Raw genomic sequence first — 23,279 nt, forward strand, 5'->3', positions numbered from 1 at the left:
ATCAATGATTCTCTCTCATCACTGATGTTTCTATCTCTCCCTCTCCTTTCCTCTCTGAAATCAGTAACATATATATATTTTTTAATTTTTTTAAAAAAGAATCAAGGTTTAGAGAAATGCACTCATCTTCTGGAGACTTTGCCTAGTAAATGGTAGAGACATGGTTCGGATGGAGGCCTACCTTTGAACCTGGTGTTCTTCTCATTTTGCCCCACACTGAGAAGAGCTATCATGAATGGGAACCAGGCCTGAGCAGAGGACAGTACCAGGCGCACAGCACACATGGGCCTGAGGCTCGGAGACCGCCGTGCTGGGCGCACAGACCCCCGTGGCCGAGCGGGACTCGGAGCTGGGGCCCTGGGGGGCGGCAGAGCCTGAGCTTGCTCCCAGCCGCGCTGTTGGGTTGCGTCCTTTTTTCTATGCTTTGGTCACACGTGTTGACTTTGAGATCTTAATAAAAAGCCGTGCAGCTGATGGCACCCCTTGGAGATCTGTACCCCTGTTGGCTCTGGAATTCCGTGATGTTACGTGAGTCAAAGTACTGATCCAATACAGTCACTTTCCTTTCCTCAGACAGGAGACAAGAGGCAGGTGTTGCCTTACTCACACGTGCTGTCCCAGACATTGGCCTCTCTACTCAGACCCTCTGAGTCAGTGGTTCTCAACCTTCCTAAGGCCTCGACCCTTTAATACAGTTCCTCATGTTGTGGTGACCCCCAACCATAAAATTATTTTCGTTGCTACTTCATAACTGTCATGTTGCTACTGTTATGAATCGTAATGTAACTATCTGATATGCAGGATGTATTTTCGTTGTTACCAAATGAACATAATTAAAGCATAGTGATTAATCACAAAAACAATATGTAATTATATATGTGTTTTCCGATGGTCTTAGGCGACCCCTGTGAAAGGGTCGTTCAACCCCCAAAGGGGTCTCGACCCACAGGTTGAGAGCCGCTGCTCTAAGTGGATCCGATCCTGCAAGGATCTGTGCCGAGCCAAATACACTGTTGGACTGAGATTCTTGCATAGGAAATGGACGGTGGGTTTGCTCGTTGTCCTGAAGTGTAGCTTGTGTTGTCATCCTCCTTAAACGTTTGGTTATTTCCAGTTTTTCTTGACTCACCAGACAAATGTGTTATTTCTCTATGGCCATGAGGAACAAAGCTGCTTTTAACTTTTTTAACTTAACCACCAAGCGCGGAGCTGCTGAGGTGGCAGGTTTAGACTGAGTTTTCAATTGTCATGGCTTATTCACTGACAAAATTGCCCACGGAAACAATACATTGGCAGAAAATTAAATTACCTGTTGATGTGACTCAATGGTTGAGTGTCGACCCATGCGCCAAGAGGTCACCAGTTCACTTCCCAGTCAGGGCACATGCCCCAGGTGCAGGCTTGATCCCCAGTAGGGGGCATGCAGGATGCAGTCAATCAATGTTTTTGTTTTAATCTCATAGATGTTTCTATCTCACTGTCCCTCTCTCTCTAAAATCAATTTCTATAAAACATTTTTTTTTTTCAGAGAGGAAGGGAGAGCGTGAGAGGGATAGAAACATCAATGAGGAGAGAAAATCATTGATCAGCTGCCTCCTGCAAACCCCCTACTCGGGATTGAGCCCGCAACCTGGGCATGTGCCCTGACCGGGAATGGAACTGTGACCTCCTGGTTCATAGGTCGATGCTCAACCACTGAGCCACACTGGCCAGGCAAAAAAAAACCCCACATATTTTTTTAAAAATTACCTGTTCACCTATTTGAGCAATACCTGGAATTTGGGCAACTCTCCCAGGTTAAATTTGGGAATAATTTCATTTTTAAGGGTAAATTCAGCAACAGCAGTAACACATCCCGAGCTTCTCTGACGTGCCTCCTCCTCGTTTGTCTCCACGTCCTGTCCCGGCATTGCCTCAGGTATCAGACGGGGCGGGAAGAGTGAGGGAGAGATCGCTAACCACTGCCCGGCAGCCTGCCCCTTCACGCTAAAGCACCTGCAGCGAGTTCCTTCCCAGGCAACCCTTCATAATCGTTGTGCTTCTAAAACCTGAAATTCTGCACCTACCGAGTTTCCTCGATGTCTGTCCTGCGTCTGCTGCCCTGTTCTCCTGGCTGCTCTGAGCCTATGTCACCTCATTTGTAAAGCACCTTCCAGCAACATGAAAGCAGGCACAATAAGGGGCTGGTCTGGGTTAGGGCAGGGAGGGGAGAGAAAAAGTCCTCAGTTGCTAGGCATCATGAAGCTTTAAAGAAAATAATCTACCCTGGCCAGTGTGGTTCAGTGGTTAGAGTGTTGGCCCACACACAAAAAGGTCAAGGGTTCGATTTCCAATTAAGGGCACATACCTGGGTTGTGGGTTTGATCCCCGGCCTCGGCTGGGGCTCGTATGGGAGGCAACCAATCGATGTGTCTCTCTCACATCAATGTTTTTTTTTCTCTCACTCTAAAAAAAAAAAAAAAAAAAAATTCAATGGAAGAAATATCCTTGGGTGAGGACAAAATAAAAGTGAACAAAATAAAAATTTAAAAATCTTGTCATAGACTGTTTAAAACAAAGCAAACTTTGTACACTATTTAGGACTGCTACAGGAAAACAGCACTGATCGAAACTGAATTTCCAAGTTGCACTCTTTTCAGGAGAGTCATAAACAGAATAGACCGCCGAGACGAAAGCCGCTGTTTCTGAAACCCAGGCGATGAAAGGTGTGGGCAGAGGCTCTGAGGAGTGAGCAGTGACTTCAGGAGCCCTGGGCGGCGGGTGGGACCCCGTCGTCCGCCCTCGCTGGCTTTTCTTTGCTTCCATCAGGACTCCGCTGCTCTGTGTAAAGGCTCCTTTCCGTGCTTGTTTCTAATTATTACTCTGGTCTGTTTCCTCTTTACTTCCTAACTCACTGAAATACCACGTTCAAGCCCGTTTTATTTCTGCGGCACTTCTCAGGCTTTCCCACTTAACTTCTGCCTTCGTCGTAAGGACATTTAAACGTTCCTGCTGATCCGGGGCCTCTCAAATCCACCCCTCTGACTCTACACAGATAGTAAGGTCTTTCGCATTCCCAGAATCAGCTGGGGGAGTTTACATCCGCGTCCTCTGTCCCACCGTGTGAAACCTGATTCCTTTAGCTGCCACTGGTGTCCGTCTTTCTTTAACTTCACAAGAACACTCAACTCTGCCCCGGCCGGGTCGCCCGGTTGGTTAGAGCCGTGGTCGGCAAACTGCGGCTCGCGAGCCACCTGCGGCTCTTTGGCCCCTTGAGTGTGGCTCTTCCACAAAAAACCACGTGTGGGCACGCACGTACAGTGCGATTAAAACTTCGTGGCCCGTGCGCAGAAGTCGGTTTTCGGCCTGGGCGAGTCTGTTTTGAATAAGTGCTGTTGATATTTGGCTCTGTTGACTAATGAGTCTGCCGACCACTGGGTTAGAGCATCGTCCGGATACACCAGGATGGGGGTTCCATCCCTGGTCGGGCACATACAAGAATCAATGAACATAAATGGTGGAACAACAAATGTATGTTTCTCTCTCTAAAAATCAATCAATAAATAAAAATTTAAAAACAAACAGGGGGATGGGAGATATCTCTAATTCTATCAACACTAGAAATATATTTAAAAACAAACAAAAACCCCTGTGCTCTCGGATAAAGGCCACGCAAGCCTCTTTGCCTGCAGAGCACTTCCCCCGCCCCCGCCATCATCCGAAATGCTCTCCTCTCCTCGCTTCCTTCCAGATCGGCCTCAGTGCAGCTCCTGAGGCGGCTTCCCTCCCAGGGTGCCCGTAGCACGGATGCACACTGCGAAGCTGCCACAGTTGCTCACTTAGGTGGCGTAATTTTTTGCATTGTTACATATGCAGATATATCCACAATTAGAATATGACTGCCTGGAGTTAGAATATCATCTCCTGTACCGAATATTAATACCCAAAATACCACTTAGGATGTTTTTGGTGCAAAGTAAGACAAAATCTAGCTCAAACTGGCTCGAAGGATAATGGCATTTATTGTCCCCTATTACAGGTCCAGAGGTAGGACGGCCCAGGCTAGGTGAGGTATAGGCCTGGTCAGTGATGTCGCCACGGACCCCAGTCTTTCTGTCTCTCTGCTCTGGCTTCCGCTGGAAGCTGGTCCTCAGTAGCAGGACTACGTGCGGTCAGGGCAGGAACAGAGGGTGGGAAGGGGACGTGCGCACACGCATGTGGGCACTGGCTCTCTCCAACCAGAAATCCTCCCCTCTAACCCTGGATAGCGTGGGAATGATTGTCCCCATCATGTCAATGCTCATGTAAGGAAAGAGTGCGCACTGTGACAAAATCAGGGGGTTATTCTAGAAAAGGTGAGAAGAGGAAACGGTGCCAAGGGGGACAACAGTACCCCTGCAACTAAATGCAGCGCGGCACATGCGAGGGCCCGTGATGATGAGGGTGTGCAATTCAGCCTAAATGCCTATAGTAACAAAAAGTAGGTCACTGTAGCCTCGGGCCACAGAGAGAGGGAGGGATGAACCACAAAGCAGCACCAGGAAACTTTGGGGTAAAAAAAATGTTTTTGTATCTTGATTGTAGCAATGGTTTTATGTTGACTCATTAAGTGGTATGCCTGAAATGGATACAGTTTGTTGCAGGTAAATTATATATATCACCATAAAAAAGAGACACAGAATATTTCTTAGAAGATTTACATTTGTGCCTGGCTGGCATGGCTCAGTGGTTGAGCGTCGACCTATGTACCAGAAGGTCACAGTTCGATTCCCAATCAGGCTTGATCCCCAGTGGGTTGCAGGCTTGATCCCCAGTGAGGGACATGCAGGAGGCAGCTGATCAATGATTCTCTCTCATCACTGATATTGCTATCTCTCTCTCTTCTTCTCCCTTCCTCTCTGGAATATATATATAAATTATATAATAATATAATTAAATATATATAAATTATATAATAATATAATATATAAATTAAAATATATATATTTTAAATTTACATTCGGAGGCACACCAGTCCTACATCTGCCTGTAGTTGGCTCCTTATCCCAGGCTCACCCTAATCCATCCTGGTTAGCTGCATTGTACCTTAGATAGGAAATAAAGATCACAGAATTTATCAGAAGCAAGTACAGGGCCCTTTAATTTCATACTTTTTTCTTTTTCTGTTAATCCTTATCTGAGTATATTTTTTCCCATTGATTTTTAGAGAGTGGAAGGCAGGGAGGAATGGGGGAAAGAAAAAAACATCTATGTGAGAGAATCACATCAATTAGTTGCTTCCCGCATGCACCCTTGACTAGGAATTGAACCCTCGACCCGTTGGTGAGCAGGCCGAAGCTCTATCCACTGAGCAGTACTGGCCAGGGCTAATTGCGTCTCGACTATTGTCCTTCCTTTTGATGGCTTTATGTAGAACAAAACACACAGTCATGGAAGCAGTCTGTCTCAAGCATTTGTGTAACTTTTCACCAGTTGTATGGCCAGAGTTCCCATAGATGCAGGGATGAAAGGGCTGAGAAAACGACTCACCGGGGTCTGCTCCGGTGAGCAGGGTCGATGAGCAGGCCAGCTGGAGGGCGAGAGTAGAGAACAGTGAAGAGAGACTTCCTTGTGACTTTATGTCCCTTTTTTGTGTTGCTTTATCCTAGAAATACAACACATTTCAAAATTTATGGCTTCATGCCTCAAGAACTGAAAGGTTTCTTGAGCTTAGGGAGCAATACTGATTTTTTTTATTGGCAAAATATTATGGGAGAATAAGTGTCAACAGAAGAATGTATTTAGCTCCCAGTGAGTTGTGTTAAACACAAACTTAATAAAATACTTTGAGTAGCAATAAAGGAAAACTAATTTGGATTTGCTTGTGAAAGGCAAGAGAAATACCAGCTTCAGACCCTGACTGACAGGCTCCCCAGAATCAGTAACAAACTGACCCTGTGTATGGGTAGGGTTCCTACTTCATATCTTTGATACGAATTTCTCATCATCTGGATATTTTATGGACCCACCTGCCATGGCTCCTGGCAGGTAGCAGTTACTAAATATTTGCTGAATGACTCTCTTCAAAATCTTAACATTGTCTACTTTGGGGAAGTTAGAAGATAACTTAACACAAAGATCCAGACAAACAGGACTTTTTTGGTTCTGTTTTCTTAACAATACTTGGTATCAAACATTTTCATCGGACTTGTTGAACCATATACATTGGCTGCCACACTCTGAAAAGCTGCTGTGGAATAAACGCTGTTTAAAGGAAATCATTAAAATATGTTAGGCCCCCTCTCACCACTTCTGTTCAACATAGTACTGGAAGTGTTAGCCATTGCAATTCGGCAAGAAGAAGAAATAAAAGGCATCCAAATTGGAAAAGAGGAAGTAAAACTGTCCTTATTTGCAGACGACATGATATTATACATACAAAACCCTAGAGACTCCATCAAAAAGCTACTGGACTTAATACATGAATTTGGCAATGTAGCAGGATACAAAATTAACCCCAAGAAATCCGAGGCATTTCTATACACCAATAGTGAACTTTCAGAAAGAGAGATTATAAAAACAATCCCGTTTACCATCGCACCAAAAAAATTAAGCTACCTAGGAATAAACTTAACTAAAGAGGTAAAAGACCTCTACTCAGAAAACTACAAGACGTTGAAAAAAGATATAGAGGAAGACATAAACACATGGAAGAACATACCGTGTTCATGGATTGGTAGAATCAACATCATTAAAATGTCCATACTACCCAAAGCAATCTATAAATTCAACGCACTTCCCATTAAAATACCAACGGCATACTTCAGAGATCTAGAACGAACTCTCCAAAAATTCATCTGGAATAAAAAAAAGACCCCGAATAGCTGCAGCAATCCTGAAAAAGAACAAAGTAGGTGGGATCTCAATACCAGATATCAAGTTGTATTACAAAGCCACTGTTCTCAAAACTGCCTGGTACTGGCACAAGAACAGGCATATAGATCAATGGAATAGAATAGAGAGCCCAGAAATCGGCCCGAACCAATATGCTCAATTAATATTTGACAAAGGAGGCAAGAACATACAATGGAGCCAAGATAGTCTCTTCAATAAATGGTGTTGGGAAAATTGGACAGATATATGCAAGAAAATGAAACTAGACCACCAACTTACACCATACACAAAAATAAACTCAAAATGGATAAAGGACTTAAATGTACGACAGGAAACCATAAAAATTCTAGAAGAATCCAAAGGCAACAAAATCTCAGACATATGCCGAAGCAATTTCTTCACTGATACAGCTCCTAGGGCACTTGAAACGAAAGAGAAAATGAACAAATGGGACTACATCAAAATAAAAAGCTTCTGCACAGCAAAAGAAACCATCAACAAAACAACGAGAAAACCCACTGTGTGGGAAAACATATTTGCCAATGTCATATCTGATAAGGGCCTAATCTCCAAAATTTATAGGGAACTCATACAACTTAACAAAAGGAAGATAAACAATCCAATCAAAAAATGGGCAAAGGACCTAAATAGACACCTTTCAAAAGAGGACATTCAGAAAGCCAAGAGACATACGAAAACATGCTCAAAGTCACTAATCATCCAAGAGATGCAAATCAAAACAACAATGAGGTACCATCTCACACCTGTCAGAATGGCTATCATCAACAAATCAACAAACGACAAGTGCTGGAGAGGATGTGGAGAAAAAGGAACACTTGTGCACTGCTGGTGGGAATGCAGACTGGTGCAGCCACTATGGAAGACAGTATGGAGTTTCCTTAAAAAACTGAAAATGGAACTCCCATTTGACCCTGTGATCCCACTTCTAGGAATATATCCCAAGAAACCAGAAACACCAATCAGAAAGGATATATGCACCCCTATGTTCATAGCAGCACAATTCACCATAGCTAAGATCTGGAAACAGCCTAAGTGCCCATCAGTAGATGAATGGATTAGAAAACTGTGGTACATCTACATGATGGAATACTATGCTGCTCTAAAAAGGAAGGAACTCTTACCATTTGCAACGTCATGGATGGAACTGGAGAGCATTATGCTAAGTGAAATAAGCCAGTCAATGAAGGAAAAATACCACATGATCTCACTCATTCATGGATAATAGAGACCACTATAAACTTTTGAACAATAATAGATACAGAGGCAGAGCTGCCTCAAACAGATTGTCAAACTGCAGCGGGAAGGCCGGGGAGGGTTGGGGGGCAGGAGGTAGGGGGGTAAGAGATCAACTAAAGGACTTGTATGCATGCATATAAGCATAACCAATGGACATAAGACACTGGGGGATAGGGGAGGCTAGGGGACTGTCTAGGGCGGGGGGATAAAATGGACACATATGTAATACCCTTTGTAATACTTTAAGCAATAAATTTAAAAAAAATGTTAGGAAGGAACTAACTTTATTAAAAGCATCTGGAATTGTTATTTGGAAAAGTATCAAAGTGAACAAAACTTTTCCCCAAAAATATACTGATTACAATGGATCAGGAGACTGAACAGTTGTGGTCTCCAATGTTTTTTGAGTTTTTATCAAATTTCTATACCACTTTAAAAAATCAGTAGTCATGCCCTAGCAGTCCATGGTCGGCAAACTGCAGCTCTCGAGCCGCATGTGGCTCTTTGGCCCCTTGAGTATGGCTCTTCCTAAGCCTTAGGAGTGCCCTAATTAAGTTAATAGGAAAGTACCTACCTATATAGTTTAAGTTTAAAAAATTTGGCTCTCAAAAGAAATTTCATTCGTTGTACTGTTGATATTTGGCTCTGTTGACTAATGAGTTTACCGACCACTGCCCTAGCTGGTTTGGCTCGGTGGATAGAGCATCGGCTTATGGACTGAAGGGTCCCAGGTTTGATTCCTGTCAAGGGCACGTACCTCAGTTGCAGGTTTGATCCCTGGCCCTGGTCAGAGTATGTATCTCTGTCACATCAATGTTTCTCTCTGTGTGTGTCTCTCCTCCTCCCTTCCACTCTCTCTAAAAGTCAATGGAAAAATATCCTCAGGTGAGGATTCACAAAACAAAACAAAAACATCAATAGTCACATCACAGAAACGGAAATGGTAGGGTGGGGTCAAGAGCCAGCAGAGCTCTCTGCTAATACCCAACCCAGAGTGTCAGTGACCTCTAGGCCTTGGAGAGCATGTTCCAACAAAAATGTTTGCTGCGTCATTTCTTAGCATAGTCACTTTTTTTTTTAAATGTCAGGTCCAAGGCTCAAGGGAAAATTGGTGCAATATGTCCAAACAGGAATGAGATGAAGGAGGAGCACGAGTAAATGGCATGAAATCATCCCTGAACCATTCTCACTATTAAATCAACTATTTCCCCACCACATTTTCCAGTGATTCGCTAATAACGAACAATTCATTTCACTCGACTATTTTTGGAACGTCCACTACGTGTCAGGCACAAGCGACACCAGGATAACCAAACAGCCAGTCTTCCCCTCAAAGAGTTTGTGGGGCTTCGGGGAACTGAAAAGCAAACCCCAACCCTGTGTAAGTGCCTTAGGAGAGTGTGTGAATTAGCCCGGCCAGCGTCCAGGAGGTCTCGGTTTGATTCCCGGTCGAGGCACATGCCCAGGTTGTGGGCTCGATCTCCAGTGTGGGGCGTGCAGGAGGCAGCTGATCAGTGATTCTCTCTCATCATTGGTGTTTCTCTCTCTCTCCCTTCCTCTCTGAAATATATATATATGTATATATATTTTTTAAGTGTGTAGATTAGAGAAGCAATTAACCAGGTAAACTGTGAGAAGAGGCCAAGAATCAGGAAGACTGAGCCTTTTTCATAAGACTCATTCTCAAGGAGTGAGTGAATAGGAGCCAGCCACGTGGCAGGGAGACCAGCCAGAATGTTCAAACCCCTGAGCACAGTGGGCAGGAACATGCCTAAGGCTCAAGTGCGGGGGCTGCAGGGCGGGAGAAGGTATAGGAATGAACCGCTCAGGCCCCGCTGAGCTGAGGAGCTAGTGGCATTCCTAACGGTTCCTGAGAGTCACTGAGCGGTTCCACACACGGAGGAACAGGAGTGTGTGTTTCTAAAAGGTCACGCTGGCTCCAGGTTAGAGAAGGCGACACAGAAGGAATTGGGGCTGATCCAGCCAGCAAGCATGTGACAGTGGAAATGCGGCCCCGTGGGGCAGCAGCAAAGAATTCTGAGGTGGTGAAGGGAGCGCATGCAGGGAGGGATTCGGAGGAGTGTGAATGTCTGTAGAAAGCTCAATGGCAATGGCCAGGAGATGGCCTTCTTTCAAGAGGGCTGTCAGCTTCAGATGGAGGCTTGGGAGTGGTCAGCCCAGAGGTGGGGGTAAAAGCTGCTCGAGGGCACAAAGCTCATGTCCTGGCCCTGGTGGCAGGTTCCCACCTCACAGAGGACATCTCTGCAGAGCAGAGTCAGAGTTCAGAGATAGTGGGGGAAACATCAGAGCTGTGGGTCCCATGCCCTGAGTTACTCAGGAGCCACTCATCCAGTATTTAAAGTTGATTGATTTCTCGCAATAGCTATTTAAGGTTTTATCTATATACTAGAAGCCCAGTGCACAAATTCATGCATAGGTGAGGTCTGGCCTGCTCACCCCAATGGGGGCCCATTGGGCCGTGCCAGTGGGGGGTGGGGGCCACGGGCAGTTGGCTGGCTGGCCCTGCTCGCGATCAGGGTGTTGGGGCCCAATCAGGGCCCAAATCAGGCTGGTTGGCTGCCGCAGTGCACATCATAGCCACTGGTTGTTCTGGTCGTTCTGCCATTCTGGTCGCTGGGCTTTTATATATCTACTAGAGGCCCGGTGCACAAAAATTTGTGCACTCGGGGAGGGGGATTTCCTCAGCCTGGCCTGTGCCCTCTCGCAGTCTGGGACCCCTCGGGGGATGACCACCTGCTGGCTTAGGCGTGCTCCCCGGGGGATTGGGCCTAAGATGGCAATCAGACATCCCTCTGGCAACCCAGGAGCCCATGGGGGATGTCCACTTGCCAGCGGGGAGCAGACCTAAGCTGCAGTCGGACATCCTTAGTGCTGCTGAGGAGGCAGGAGAGGCTCCCACCACCACCACCGCTGTACTGGCAGCCATCAGCCTGGCTTGTGGCTGAGCAGAGCACCCCCATGTGGGAGCACACTGACCACCAGAGGGCAGCTCCTGCATTGAGCATCTGCCCCCTGGTGGTCAGTGTGTGTCATAGTGACCAGTCATTCCCAGTCTTTCTGCTGTTAGGGTCAGTTTGCATATTACCCTTTTACTATATAGGATAGAGGCCTGGTGCACAGGTGGGGGCTGGCTGGTTTGCCCTGAAGGGTGTCCTGGATCAGGGTGGGGGTCCCACTTGGGTGCCTGGCCAGCCTGGGTGAGGGGATGATGGCTGTTTGCAGCTGGTCACACCCCCTTCAGGGTGGGGGTCCCCACTGGGGTGTCTGGCCAGCCTGGATGAGGGGCTGATGGCTGTTTTCAGGCTGGCCACACCCCCTTCAGGATGGGGGTCCCCAGTGGGATGCCTGGCCAGTCTGGGTGAGGGGCTGAGGGCCGTTTTCAGGCTGGTCGGCGACTGAAGCTCCCAGCCTCTCCTTTTTTTCTTTTTTTTTTATTCTGGGATTTATTTACCTTCTATAATTGAAACTTTGTTGCTATCACTGGAGCTGAGAGCTGGCTCCTGCTCGCTGCAGCTCTGAGGCCGCGGCCGGCTGAAAGCAGGTATCTGGGGTTTGTTTAGCTTCTATAATTGAAACTGTATTGCTTTTGGAGCTCAGAGCCAGGCTGCTGCAGGCGGGGAACCTTGGCTTCCTCCATCATTGGAGCAAGCAAGCCTCCTGCTCGCTTCAGCTGCGTGGCTGCCGGCCGCCATCTTGGTTGGGTTAATTTGCATATCTCGTTGATTAGCCAATGGGAAGCATAGGGAAGGTACGGTCAATTACCCTTTTTGTCTTTTATTAGATAGGATACTAATAAAAGGGTAATATGCTAATTAGACTGGGATGGGGCCTACACCGGCAGTTGGACATCCCCCGAGGCATCCCGCATTGGAGAGGGTGCAGGCCAGGCTGAGAACACACACCCCCGCTGCACAAATTTCATGTGCTGGGCCTCTAGTATAGATATAAAAGGCTAAGTGACCAACCATACAACCGTCCAACTGACCGACCGGCTGCTGCATATGATGCACACTGGCAATTTAAAAATAAACGTTGACTCACGCATGCGTGATACATACAAAGCTCTCACTGGCACCAATCGCACACATGTTTTAATTTTATAATACTATATTATATATACTATCTTGACATGTAATTTTTTTCAGTAACATAATTACGGCACGAATCCTTCTTCTAATTAATTTCCTTTCAATGTGCACAAATCCGTGCACCGGGCCACTAGTATATATATTAAGGCAAAATGAACTCATATGTAACCTCAGTGCATAAAGAAAAGCTTTTGTGGCAGTCGTTTTGTGATTAGGTTTTCAGACTGAAGTTTTCCCTCCCAAGAGTCCTTCAAAATACTGTATTTTGCTGCACCTGGGCACAATGGTGTTCGACAGACATTAGTAATATCACATTGTCTACCAACCAAAAGGTCCCACCTGGCAATGACTCCAAGTTTCTCAGGCATTCACTCACTAAAGTTCAACTGAAAACTCCACAGAGTTCCCAAGACAGAAGAGAGAGGGTCACAGATGCAGAACATGGCCCAGGCCGCTCCAGGCTTGGCCCTGCCTGAAAGAGCTAAAATTAAGGTGAGCAGATAGGTCTGTTCATACTTCAAGAAAACATCACCATGAATGGGTAACTGATGACCACCAATTTTAAATTATTTGTGCTAAGAAATCCATCACCACTTGACCCTGTCAGCATTATGTGCACACCTCAGACGCCTGCAGGCCCCGGTCCCTGCAGCTGGCCTCATGTGTCTCGGAGAAGTTTCATCTGCCCTTTCCTAGTGTCCAGATTGAGCTCCTTTCTAAGGAGAAGACATGAGCTTTCTCAGTGAGAACAATCCATGGAGAGAAGCTCAGCCTCGCTCGCATGATCCAGAAAGGCCTCTACCTCGGCCTCCTCCCGCACACCTGCTACCAAGTGAAGTCAAACCGAAGGGATCACATGAATTTGTTTCCATTTCTGTTCACTACCAACATCTGCAGTAATGGGAAGGGACTTTCTTTTTAAAAAATTAATTTCAGAGATGAAGGGAGAGATGAGAAAGAATCATTGATTGGCTGCCTCCTGCACACCCCACACTGGGAATAGAGCCCGCAACCCGGGCATATGCCCTTGACCAGAATCGAACCCAGGACCTTTCAGTCCGCAGGCCAACGGTCTACCCACAGAGCCAAGCCGGCTAGGGCAGAACGGGACTTTTTAGTCTGAGGACCACTTTTGCAGAGTTGCCAGCTTCCCAAAATACACACGCCCACAGCTGCCCATTTCTGTCCCCAGAACCAACTCATCACAACTACAGGTGAAATTGATGGCACTCTGAATAGACGAAGAGGGATTTCTTTTTAAAATTATTCTAAAATTACTGCAAGAAATTAAAATAGACTTTTCAAAATTTAAATGATTGACACTACCACTGTGCACCACCATACTTTTTAAAAAATTAAACAACAAAGAAGTTTAAAAAGTTAAAAAAAAATTTAAATGGAAAAAAAACATAGAGTAAGAATATAAACAAAGAATATTTTTGTAAAGCTGTACACTATGTTTGTGTTCTAAGCTAAGTGTTATTACAAGGTCAAAACGTCTTAAAAATTTTTATTAAGTAAAAACTTACAGTCCTGACTGATTTGGCTCAGTGGATAGAGCATTGGCCTGCGGACTGAAAGGTCCCAGGTTCGATTCCGGTCGAGGGCATGTACCATGGTTTCGGGCACATTCCCAGTGGGGCGTGTGCAGGAGGCAGCTGATCAATGTTTCTCTCTCATCAATGTTTCTAACTCTCTATCCCTCTCCCTTCCTCTCTGTGGAAAATCAATAAAATATATTTTAAAAAACTTACAGTAAACTAAGGTTCATTTATTATTGAAGAAAGATAAAATATTATTTTATAAATGTAATTTAGCCTAAGGGAACAGTGTTTATAAATTCTATAGTAGCGCGCAGTAATGTAATGTCCTAGGGCCTAGGCCTTCAGTCACTCGCCACTCACTCCCTGACACCCAGAACAGCTTCCAGAAATATACAAATGGAAGCTCCAGTCATGGTAAGTGTCCTAAACAGTTGTACCATTTTTTATCTTTATACCATATTTTTACTGTACCTTTTCTATGTTTAGATACACAAGTGCTTACAGTATTCAGTCCAGTAACCTATTGTACAGGCTGAGAGCCCAGGAGCAACAGGCTGTACCATACAGCCTAGGTATGTGTAGACCAGTGATGGCGAACCTATGACACGCGTGTCAGAGGTGACGCGTGAACTCATTTTTTTGGTTGATTTTTCTTTGTTAAATGGCATTTAAATATATAAAATAAATATCAAAAATATAAGTCTTTGTTTTACTATGGTTGCAAATATCAAAAAATTTCTATATGTGACACGGCACCAGAGTTAAGTTAGGGTTTTTCAAAATGCTGACACGCCGAGCTCAAAAGCTTCGCCATCACTGGTGTAGACCATCTAGGTTGGTGTAAGTGCATATTATGATGTTCGCACAACGACGAAATCGCCTAACAACACATTTCTCGGAACATATCCCCATTGTTAAGTGGAGCATGGCTGTGGTTTGGTTCATCGTTCACCCGTTGAATGACATCTGTTATTTCCAGGTTGAGCTATTACAAATGAAGCTGCTGTGAACATTCATATACAAGGTTTTCAAGTAAACATACTTTTCATTTATCTGGGATAAATGCCCAGGAATGCATTGTTGTGTCTTGTGGCAGTTACACGTTTAGTTCTATAAGAAACTGTCAGAGTGCTTTCCAGGCTGGTGGTACGACTTTGCATCCCCTCAGCAAGGGAGGAGTGATCGTTTTTCTGCATCCTCACCAGCATTTGCTATTTTTATTTTGGCCATTCTCATGGGTGTACAGTGATCACTTAAGTGTGATTTTAATTTGCATTTCCCTACTGGCTAGTGATGTTGAGCATCTTTACAGATGCTTATTTGCCATCACTGAAATGTTTCTTCATATATTTTTGCCCATGTTCTCACTGGATTTTCTTTTTGAGAGTTCTTTACAGATTCCAGATACTAGTAATTTACTGTGTGGTTTGCAAGTTTTTTTGTGGTGTTTTTTTTTTTTTTTTACTCTGTAACTTACCTTTTCATCCTCTTAACAGTGTCTGTCATAGAGCAAACATTTTAATGTTAAGGAGGTCCAGTTTATTAATTTTTCCTTTTGTGGATCATGGTTTTTTATTGTTAATCCTCACCGGAGGATACTTTTCGAGGGTACTTTTCCATGGATTTTTGGAGAGAGTGAAAGGGAGAGCAAGACACACACAGAAACATTGCTGTGAGACACATCAGTTGGTTGCCTTCCACACGTGCCCTGACTGAGCCTACAACCCAGGTACGTGCCCTTGACCGGAATCGAACCTGGGACCCTTCAGCCCGCAGGCCGACACTCTATCCACTGAGCCAAACCGGCTCGGGCTGTGGCTCATGCTTTAGAGATCAGGTCTCCCGCTTTCCCCGCAATAGGTCCTAAAGAGGTTGTCCGCTTTGTTTCTGTAAGTTTCATGGTTTACATTTTATTTTTAAGACTGTGATCTGACTTGAGCTCATTTGTGTGGTGTGTGAGGCTTACAAAGAGGTTTAATTTTTGCCTCTCCATTTTCAGGTCCAGTTGCTCGAGCACCACTGCTTTTGCACCTTCATCTAACACCAGTTTGACACATTTATGTGGGTCAGATCCTGTTTCTATTGATTACATGTCTGTCCCTCTGCCACCAATACTACAGTCTCTTTTTAAATGTTATCTTTCAATTATAGTTGACATTCAATACTATTCTGTATTCATTTCAAGTTATGGTTAGATAATCACAGCCTTTACAAATAGTCCCCTGATATTTCCAGGACCCACCTGGCACCATGCATAGTTATTACGGTATTATTGGCTATCTTCCCTATGCTGCCCTTTACAGCCCCATGACTATTTTGTAACTACCAATCTGCACTTCTTAATCCCTTCACCTTTTTTACCCAGTCCCCCAACCCCCATGCCCTCTGGCAACCATCAGTCTGTTCTTCTGTATCTGAGTCTGTTTGTTTTGTTTGTTCAGTTATTTTCTTTAGATTCGTCATATAAGTGAAATCATATGCAATACACAGTCTTAATTACTGTAGCTCTGGAGTAAGCTTTTAATATGGAGTAGAATGATTCCTCCCACTTCATTCTTCTTTTTCAAGGTTGCTTTAGCTATTCTAGAGCCTGTGCCTTTCCTTATGTTTTAATATATTTTTATTGATTTCAGAGACGGAGAGGGAGAGAGAGATAAAAACATCAATGATGAGAGAGAGAGAATGATCCGCTGCCTCCTGCATGCTCCCCACCCAGGGGGTCAAGCTCGCAACAGCCCCAACCTGGGCTTGTGCCCTGACCAGGAATTGAACCATGACTTCCTGGTTCATAGGTCAGCGCTCAACCACTGAGCCACCCTGGCTGGGCTTCCTTATCAATTTTAAACTAAGCTTGTCTTCAAAAAAACTTACCGATGTCTTAACAGGAATTGCATTAAACCTCTATGTCAGTTTGGGGGAGAACTGACATCCTTACTATGTTGGGTCTTCCAGTACATAAATATGGGATGCCTCTTCATTTATTTAGGTTTCCTTCTATTTCATCCACATTTTATAATTTTTAGCATACAGATCTTGTACATTTTCTTAAGTGTATACCTAAGTATTTAATTTCTTTGGCAGTGATAATAAATAGTATTGTTTTTAATATGTTTCTACATGTTCACTGTTAGTGTATGGAAATGAGAGTGATTTTTGCCTGTTGATCTTGTATCTATGACCTTGCTGAACTCACTGGTTCTAGTTTGGGAGGTTTTTGTTTGTGTGTTCATTCGTGTTTAGACTCCTTGGGATTTTCTAGGCAGACAACCAGGTCTTCTGCAAACGCGGATGGTTTTGTGTCTTTCTTTGTAACGTGTATGCCTTTCGGTGAGTTTTCTTGCCGAATTGCAGCAGCCGGAACTTCCAGTCCTGTGTAGAGTCAGGACAGTGTGGAAGCAGACATCCTTGCTTTGTTCCTGCTCTTGGGGGAACACATTCAGTCCTCTGCTGTGTCTTTACCCATGACATGGCTGTAGGTGTTTACCCCCAATCCTCTTACAAAGTGTAATTTGTCTTTTTTTCCTCCCCTACCTCCCACCTCCCTCCTTTTAAGAAGCTTAAGACTTGGGGGTTGGCCCAGCTGGGATGACAGAGCAAAAAGAAAGCGCCAAGGAGGCGTCAGTACCTCTCCTCCAGGCGAGGCTTGCAGGCCTGATAGAACCAAGCTCCTTTCCAGAGGTTGGGGCCCCTTTTGGGCTCTAACCAGCGCTGGAGAGCGAGGCTCGTTATCAGGGCCCTGGCCTTGGGAGTGAGCCGTGGGCCCCCTGGAGATGGTGCAGACACTGCTGTCACACCAACTGCGGTGCCTGTACCTCCCGGGCCGCGCTGCTCTCCCGCGCAGCTCTGCGCTGCCAGCCATGCTGCCTGCCAACCTGAGTTGGCAACAGGAGAGTCTCAGATACCAGATCCAGGGCGACAGGGTGGCCAGGGCCGGTTTAGATTTGGTGCGCTCCTGGCAGCGGCTCGCCCAAAGAAGGGAATCGATCGTGGGTGAAGAGAGGAAGCGAGATAAGACTTCCGTGGCTGGGAGAGTGACAGCCACGAAATGCAAGCGCAGTAGGCAAAACCCGAGAAACAATTCTTTTTAATATGGGAGGGGCAGTTAAACCTAAAATTTAAAACAGAAATGTAATCAACCTGGCCCACGGTGTCATCTCCGCTGGCCCCCGCCCCGCCCCTGTGCCCCACCCCCGCGCCCCACCCCCACCCCTCGGCGCGCCCCTCGCGCCCCACCCCCGGCTGCCCCGACCACACCTGCGCAGGTTAGACCCGCGGGGACGCGCCGGCCGTGGGTGCGGGGAGCTGAGCGGTGGGAAGGCGAGGCGGCGATGAGAACGCGGGCCTTCCCCGCTAATGGCCGCTCACGGCCCGGCGGAGACGGGGAACCAGGCCGGAGAGGGGGGCCGCCCGCCCGCGCCCCGGGGTCCCCTTCCCACGCGTCTCCCCCGCCGGTCCGTACCAAAGCCGCCGGCGGGGTGAGGGCGGAGCGGCCCACTCGGGGCGGGGGCGCGGGAAGGCGCGGCCGGGGCGGGGCGGCCGGGGGCCGGGCGGGGGTTGGGCGGGGGCCGGGCCGCGTTCCGTTCCGTTCCGGCCGCGCGGAGGCCCCTCCTCCCGGCGGCGGCGCCCAGCGAGGCCGCGGCGCCCGGCGGGGCCGCGGAGCCCAGCCCCTCCCCGCCCCCCGCGCTGCGCTCCCGGCCCCGCGCCCCCGCCCCGCGCGGGGACGAGCCCGCCGAGCGCGTGCTGACCCCTGTCCTCCCTCCTCAGGCGGCGCTGGCGGCCCCGGGACCCGTGGAAGCCGGCATGCTGGAGAAATTCGAGTTGGAAGAAGAAGGTGAGTGCCCCACGCTGCACCGCGCTCCGCCCCTGCGCCCGGGGCCGGCCGCCGGGTCCCCACGCCCGGAGGCCGCGCGCCCCGCCGCGCGCCCGGCCCGGCCGCCCGGCCGCCCGGCCGCCGGCATCCGAGGCGCGGGGCCAGCGGAGCGTCCGCAGCGGCTCGCGGTGCCTCCGCAGGCGAAGCCGAGGGTCCGAGGATGGTCGCTCCTTTTGTCCTCAGCAGCCTGAACCCGCGTGGGAGCCAGGTGTCATGCAGTAGTCATTGCTCGTCGCGCCGCGTCCGCGCTGGGTATCCCCGAGTTGTGCTCAGGGTCCACCCTGTAGAGAACGCAAACTGCCCCCTCATTTGTGTTTGTGAGAAGACCGCCGCCAGGCGTGTCGCCTTGTAAATGGGGAAAGTTCGGTGGGAAACCCTGAAGCGGCCGAGTGAATGGGAGTTCAGGTGACTGTCACTCCATCATTGCTGTCGCCTCGTCTCTCACTTGGCTTTTCCCCCTGCCCTGTTTTTGTCTTGCTTCCCTGGATCTTATTTTGCAGCTGTTAAAATGTGAAGGGAATGAGTTTGTCCTTTGGCCAAATTAATGTTTAAAACCTGGGTCTTTTTTTTTTTTTTTAACTGTTCAAATTTGAAGGGAAATACAGGGCTTGATTTTGGGCAAAATTAGTATTTTAAATGGAAGATGATGAGCTTAAAGTGGAAAAAGAACTTTGTATAAGATGCTTGACAGTTTGAAAAATTGGAAAGACCTGCACACTGCCTTGCGGACTTGCATTATTTATTCAGTGACTTCTCTTTCTCCCAAGAGTCTTGATAGAATGAAGCTCCTGGGACAAAGAATGTGCCATGTGGGTGCTGTGCCCGGTGCCAGCCTTGCTTCAGTTCTTCTGTCATTGACAGTCGGGCACTTACTTAAATGACATACAGGAACAACCAGCTGGGAATGTTAACCTGGTAGCATTAGGCCAGTGCCCACGGGTATTTTATGTTTTAGATTCTCCATAGCATTTCACGAGCATCTTAGCTAGAAAATAATGCATTCACAGTAATTATCCTTGAAAGCCTGCATCCATACTTATTAACAAGCGCTTACTTGATTTCAGACTTTTACTGGGACTTAATTTGCATTTTATCTTGCTGAGGAATCCACCTCATTTTTCCTTGGTTTTATTATATCACAGGTCAAATTTTGGCCACTGTCCACAGGGCAATATGGTGTGTCCCCTTTTCCATTAAGACTTCGAATGCCTAAATCCTACGGGTTTTCTTTGTCTCTGATATTAGTAACAATGAGAGACCCCTGCATTTAAACTTCTTGCAGATTCACCTGGGGACAAGAGGAGAGTGGACAGCAGATGCAGTTAGAGAGGTACCACAGTTATGTTCAAACACACAGGCCCACTTTCAAATCTTAGCTCCACTTCTTATTTAGCTGTGTGACTTTGGACAAGTAACTTAACCTCTCTGTGCCTTACTTTGCCCATTTATAAGATGGAGCTAATATCAGGGTATTTTGAGGATTAAATGAAATAGTCCATGTGATGATATTTAATGCAGTGTAAACCCAGAGGAAATGTTATTAACTATTATCTCTTAAATACCATTAACCATTATACTGAATTTGTGGACTTTCCTAAGGCTTTGTCAATGAATCTTAACATAGAGATTCTTCTCAACATGAATTTGATGGGTTCTTTTCTTACTTGAGATATATTGATTTAATTATGCTTCTTTTCTCAGAGCAGATATACAAGCCTTATTTCTTTTGCATTGTTTCTGTCAATGGAATGCATGTAAACTATGAAACCTAAGCATCTAAGAAAAGGAATTTCCCATTTTCACTAATCTATTTTTATCTATATTGCTCTCATTATGCTAAAGCATACTGAATCCCACAAATAACCCTGTCAAACTTTTCTAGATTTTTAAGGAGGAAGAATGTTAAGCAATCACTCAGAAGCTGTTAGCCGAGCTAGGAGGAGTGGTGTTGGCGTTTTGTCTAAAATGCTGCTTTGGTTTTCTTTGTATTTTGTTTTTTACTTTAGATTGCTTACTCATCCAAAATGTGGAAAAACTGAATATCAAGCAGAATTGTGCATTTATTGGGGGGGAAGGGGGAGTCCTAACAAGACATTACACCTCTAAATATCCTGGGAACTGATGTGTTAGCAGTCTACATAAGAGATAGCTGTCAAGTTGATTCTCATTTAATCTTTAAGCTTCCTTCTCATCCAGTTAATCTCATAATTTATGTATTACGGTCCGGAAGCATTACTTAGATGGAGATACATTTTGTGTACACAGAAACACATGAGTACTAATATTTTGTTACTAAGTATTTTTTTGTTTCCTCGTGAATTATAACTGGTGCTGTATTTGCTAGAAGCAAATCGGAGGCACTAGTGAAACTGGAGTAATCTCTTAGAATGCCATTTGCTGCTGGGAAGAAAAGGAGCTGCCTGGCAGTGTCCCCTGCACAGTGTGGGTCTTTGCCTGGGCTCTGACACCCGCTGCCCACCTGCTTTCAGACGTCAACTCCTCTGACCGTCACACTGTGACCCAGGGACCTTCCTGGAGCGTGGACTGATGGCACCACTCCTTTGTGGGGAAACCTTTACCGCGCTTGTCTGACTGTTTATAGGAGAAGTGCATGCCTTTCTGCATCTGCAGCCTCACCACCTCCTCCCGGCCACACGCCAGTGACAGGAGAGCTTTCTGAGCATAAGAATCGCCAGAGCCTGGCTGGTGTGAGCATCAGCCCACGAACCAGGAGGTCACGGTTCGATTCCCATTCAGGGCACGTGCCTAGGTTGCAGGCTCCATCCCCAGTAGGGGGCATGCAAGGAGGCAGCCAATCAGTGGTTCTCATCATTGATATTTCTCTATCCCCTTCTCCCTTCCTGTCTCTGAAATCAATAAAAACATTTTTTTTTTAATGTTTTGCCAGAGATCTTTTTAGGAGGCAGATTCTAGTTCTGTGGGTCTGCGATGGGACCTGAGTGTCTGCATCTTTGCCAAACCCCCCAGGTGCTGCTGCTTCACAGAACCCCTCCTCCCCGACCCCACCCCCGCACCTCCGAATAACAAGGCTCTAGAACAGGCATCCCCAAACTTCTGTAAAGAGCCAGCTAGCTGGCCTCCGGCTCTGTCATGACTACTCAGCTTGCCTGTGCCCCACAGCAAGGCAGGAGGCAGCCGGAAATCAAATCAGTCCAGTGGGCAGGGCTGTGTTCCATAAAACTTTACAAAAAAGGGCTGGATTTGGCCCACAGGTGTAGTCTGCTCTGTGTGTCCCTCACGGTCTTGGTGCGTCCCTCGTGTCTCTGTGCCTTCAGTGTTACATCTTTTGAGGGTAAGCTCTTCTCTGCTCCCTTCTCCACCCTGCCAATCTTGCCACTGCCTCATTGGCTCAACCCAAAGCTCACTGTCTCTTTGAAGCTGTGCCCCAAATCCCTTCTCTACGTCTCTAATTCATCTCTCTTCCCAGTGTCTGATGTGGCTGGCGTATAGTAGGGGCTCAGCAGTGTCTTGGTATCTCAATGAATACAGACAGTGAAAGTTTATACCTTAGTCCCTCATTATCCACAGGGGGTAGGTTCCAAGACCCCCGGTGGATGCCCAAAACTATGGATAGTCCTAACCCCCATATATGCTATGTTTTTGCCTATATGTACGTACTTTTTCACTTAAAGGAAGCACTTTATGGCTTCTCTTTGGCATATACAAATTGCCCGCTTCACTACGCTTTGGGGTAATCTATAATAATAGAAGCGTAATGTGCTAATTAGACCGACGTCCTTCCGGACGAAGCCAGGGCTGCAGCTGCGGGAACCAGGCAGGCTACGTGGCTGCGAGGGAGGGATCCAGACCACCGCCTGCAGCTGCGAGGGAGGGATCAAGGCAGCTGCTGCGGCTGCGAAGGCCTACTCTTGCACGACTTTCATGCATCGGGCCTCTAGTTGTTAGGTAAAATAGAGTGACTTGAGCACACGCACTGCGAAGCCACAACAGCTGGTCTGATAATGGAGATGGCTAAGTGACTCACGGGCAGGAGCAGCCACAGTGGGGAGGCACTGGACAAGGGGAGGAGTCACTTCGTGGGCAGAACGGAGCGGAATCATGCTACTCAGAATGGCATGCAGTTTGAAATGAACTATTTAGTTCAGGAATTTTCTATTTAATATTTTGGGGCCGGGGTTGACCGTGGGTAACTGAAACCACAGAAGGCAAGCCTGTGGATGAGGGGTATGGCCGTAGTTGCTTTCTGAGGACGTTGGATTCGGATATGCAAAGTGACAAGAACAGTGTCTAGCCCAGAGTTGTGTTTGCTATTCAGTGTTTTTATTGCTCTGTCAGTCATATCTGTGTATTCATCAGGATTAACTGTCTTGAGCTTACTTAGTGGCCGGAGCAAGCGCAAGCACTTTTAAGTGCGGAAACACGACCCATGAATGCTCTTTGAAGTAGGTGAGTCTTCAGCAGCTTCTTCGTGATTAATGCTCTGTCATTCTGGCACTTGAAGAATCTCCTCCGTGCTGTCTCCTGGCTGCCCTCTTATAGTGTCAGCTGTCACAGACTCTTCGGTAATGCGGGTTTTCCCTGATGTGCTGTGGTCGTTTCGCCCACCTGTCCTGCCGGCAGCCTCTCCCCTGCCCCCACCCACCTGCTTCCTTCCTCCCAGGCGAC

At 46.7% G+C, this 23,279-nt stretch overlaps 1 protein-coding gene across 11 annotated transcripts in view; it reads left to right on the plus strand.

Moving 5' to 3' along the window:
- The window catches only part of PRKAG2 (protein kinase AMP-activated non-catalytic subunit gamma 2), a 226,317-nt gene that overhangs the window by 146,681 nt on the left and 56,357 nt on the right, over nt 1-23,279 (plus strand). For 6 of the 11 annotated variants that reach the window (XM_036356118.1, XM_036356119.1, XM_036356116.1 and 3 more), the window contains one exon: nt 18,527-18,593. In XM_036356118.1, coding sequence (XP_036212011.1) covers nt 18,527-18,593 — 67 coding nt within the window. Of the gene's footprint in view, nt 1-18,057; nt 18,238-18,446; nt 18,594-23,279 lie in introns of those variants that run through there. The other 5 variants (XM_036356125.1, XM_036356126.1, XM_036356123.1 and 2 more) reach the window with 3 other exon arrangements.

Source organism: Myotis myotis, unplaced genomic scaffold (assembly GCF_014108235.1).
Source record: "Myotis myotis isolate mMyoMyo1 unplaced genomic scaffold, mMyoMyo1.p scaffold_m19_p_25, whole genome shotgun sequence".
In the NCBI taxonomy this organism is placed as follows: domain Eukaryota; kingdom Metazoa; phylum Chordata; class Mammalia; order Chiroptera; family Vespertilionidae; genus Myotis; species Myotis myotis.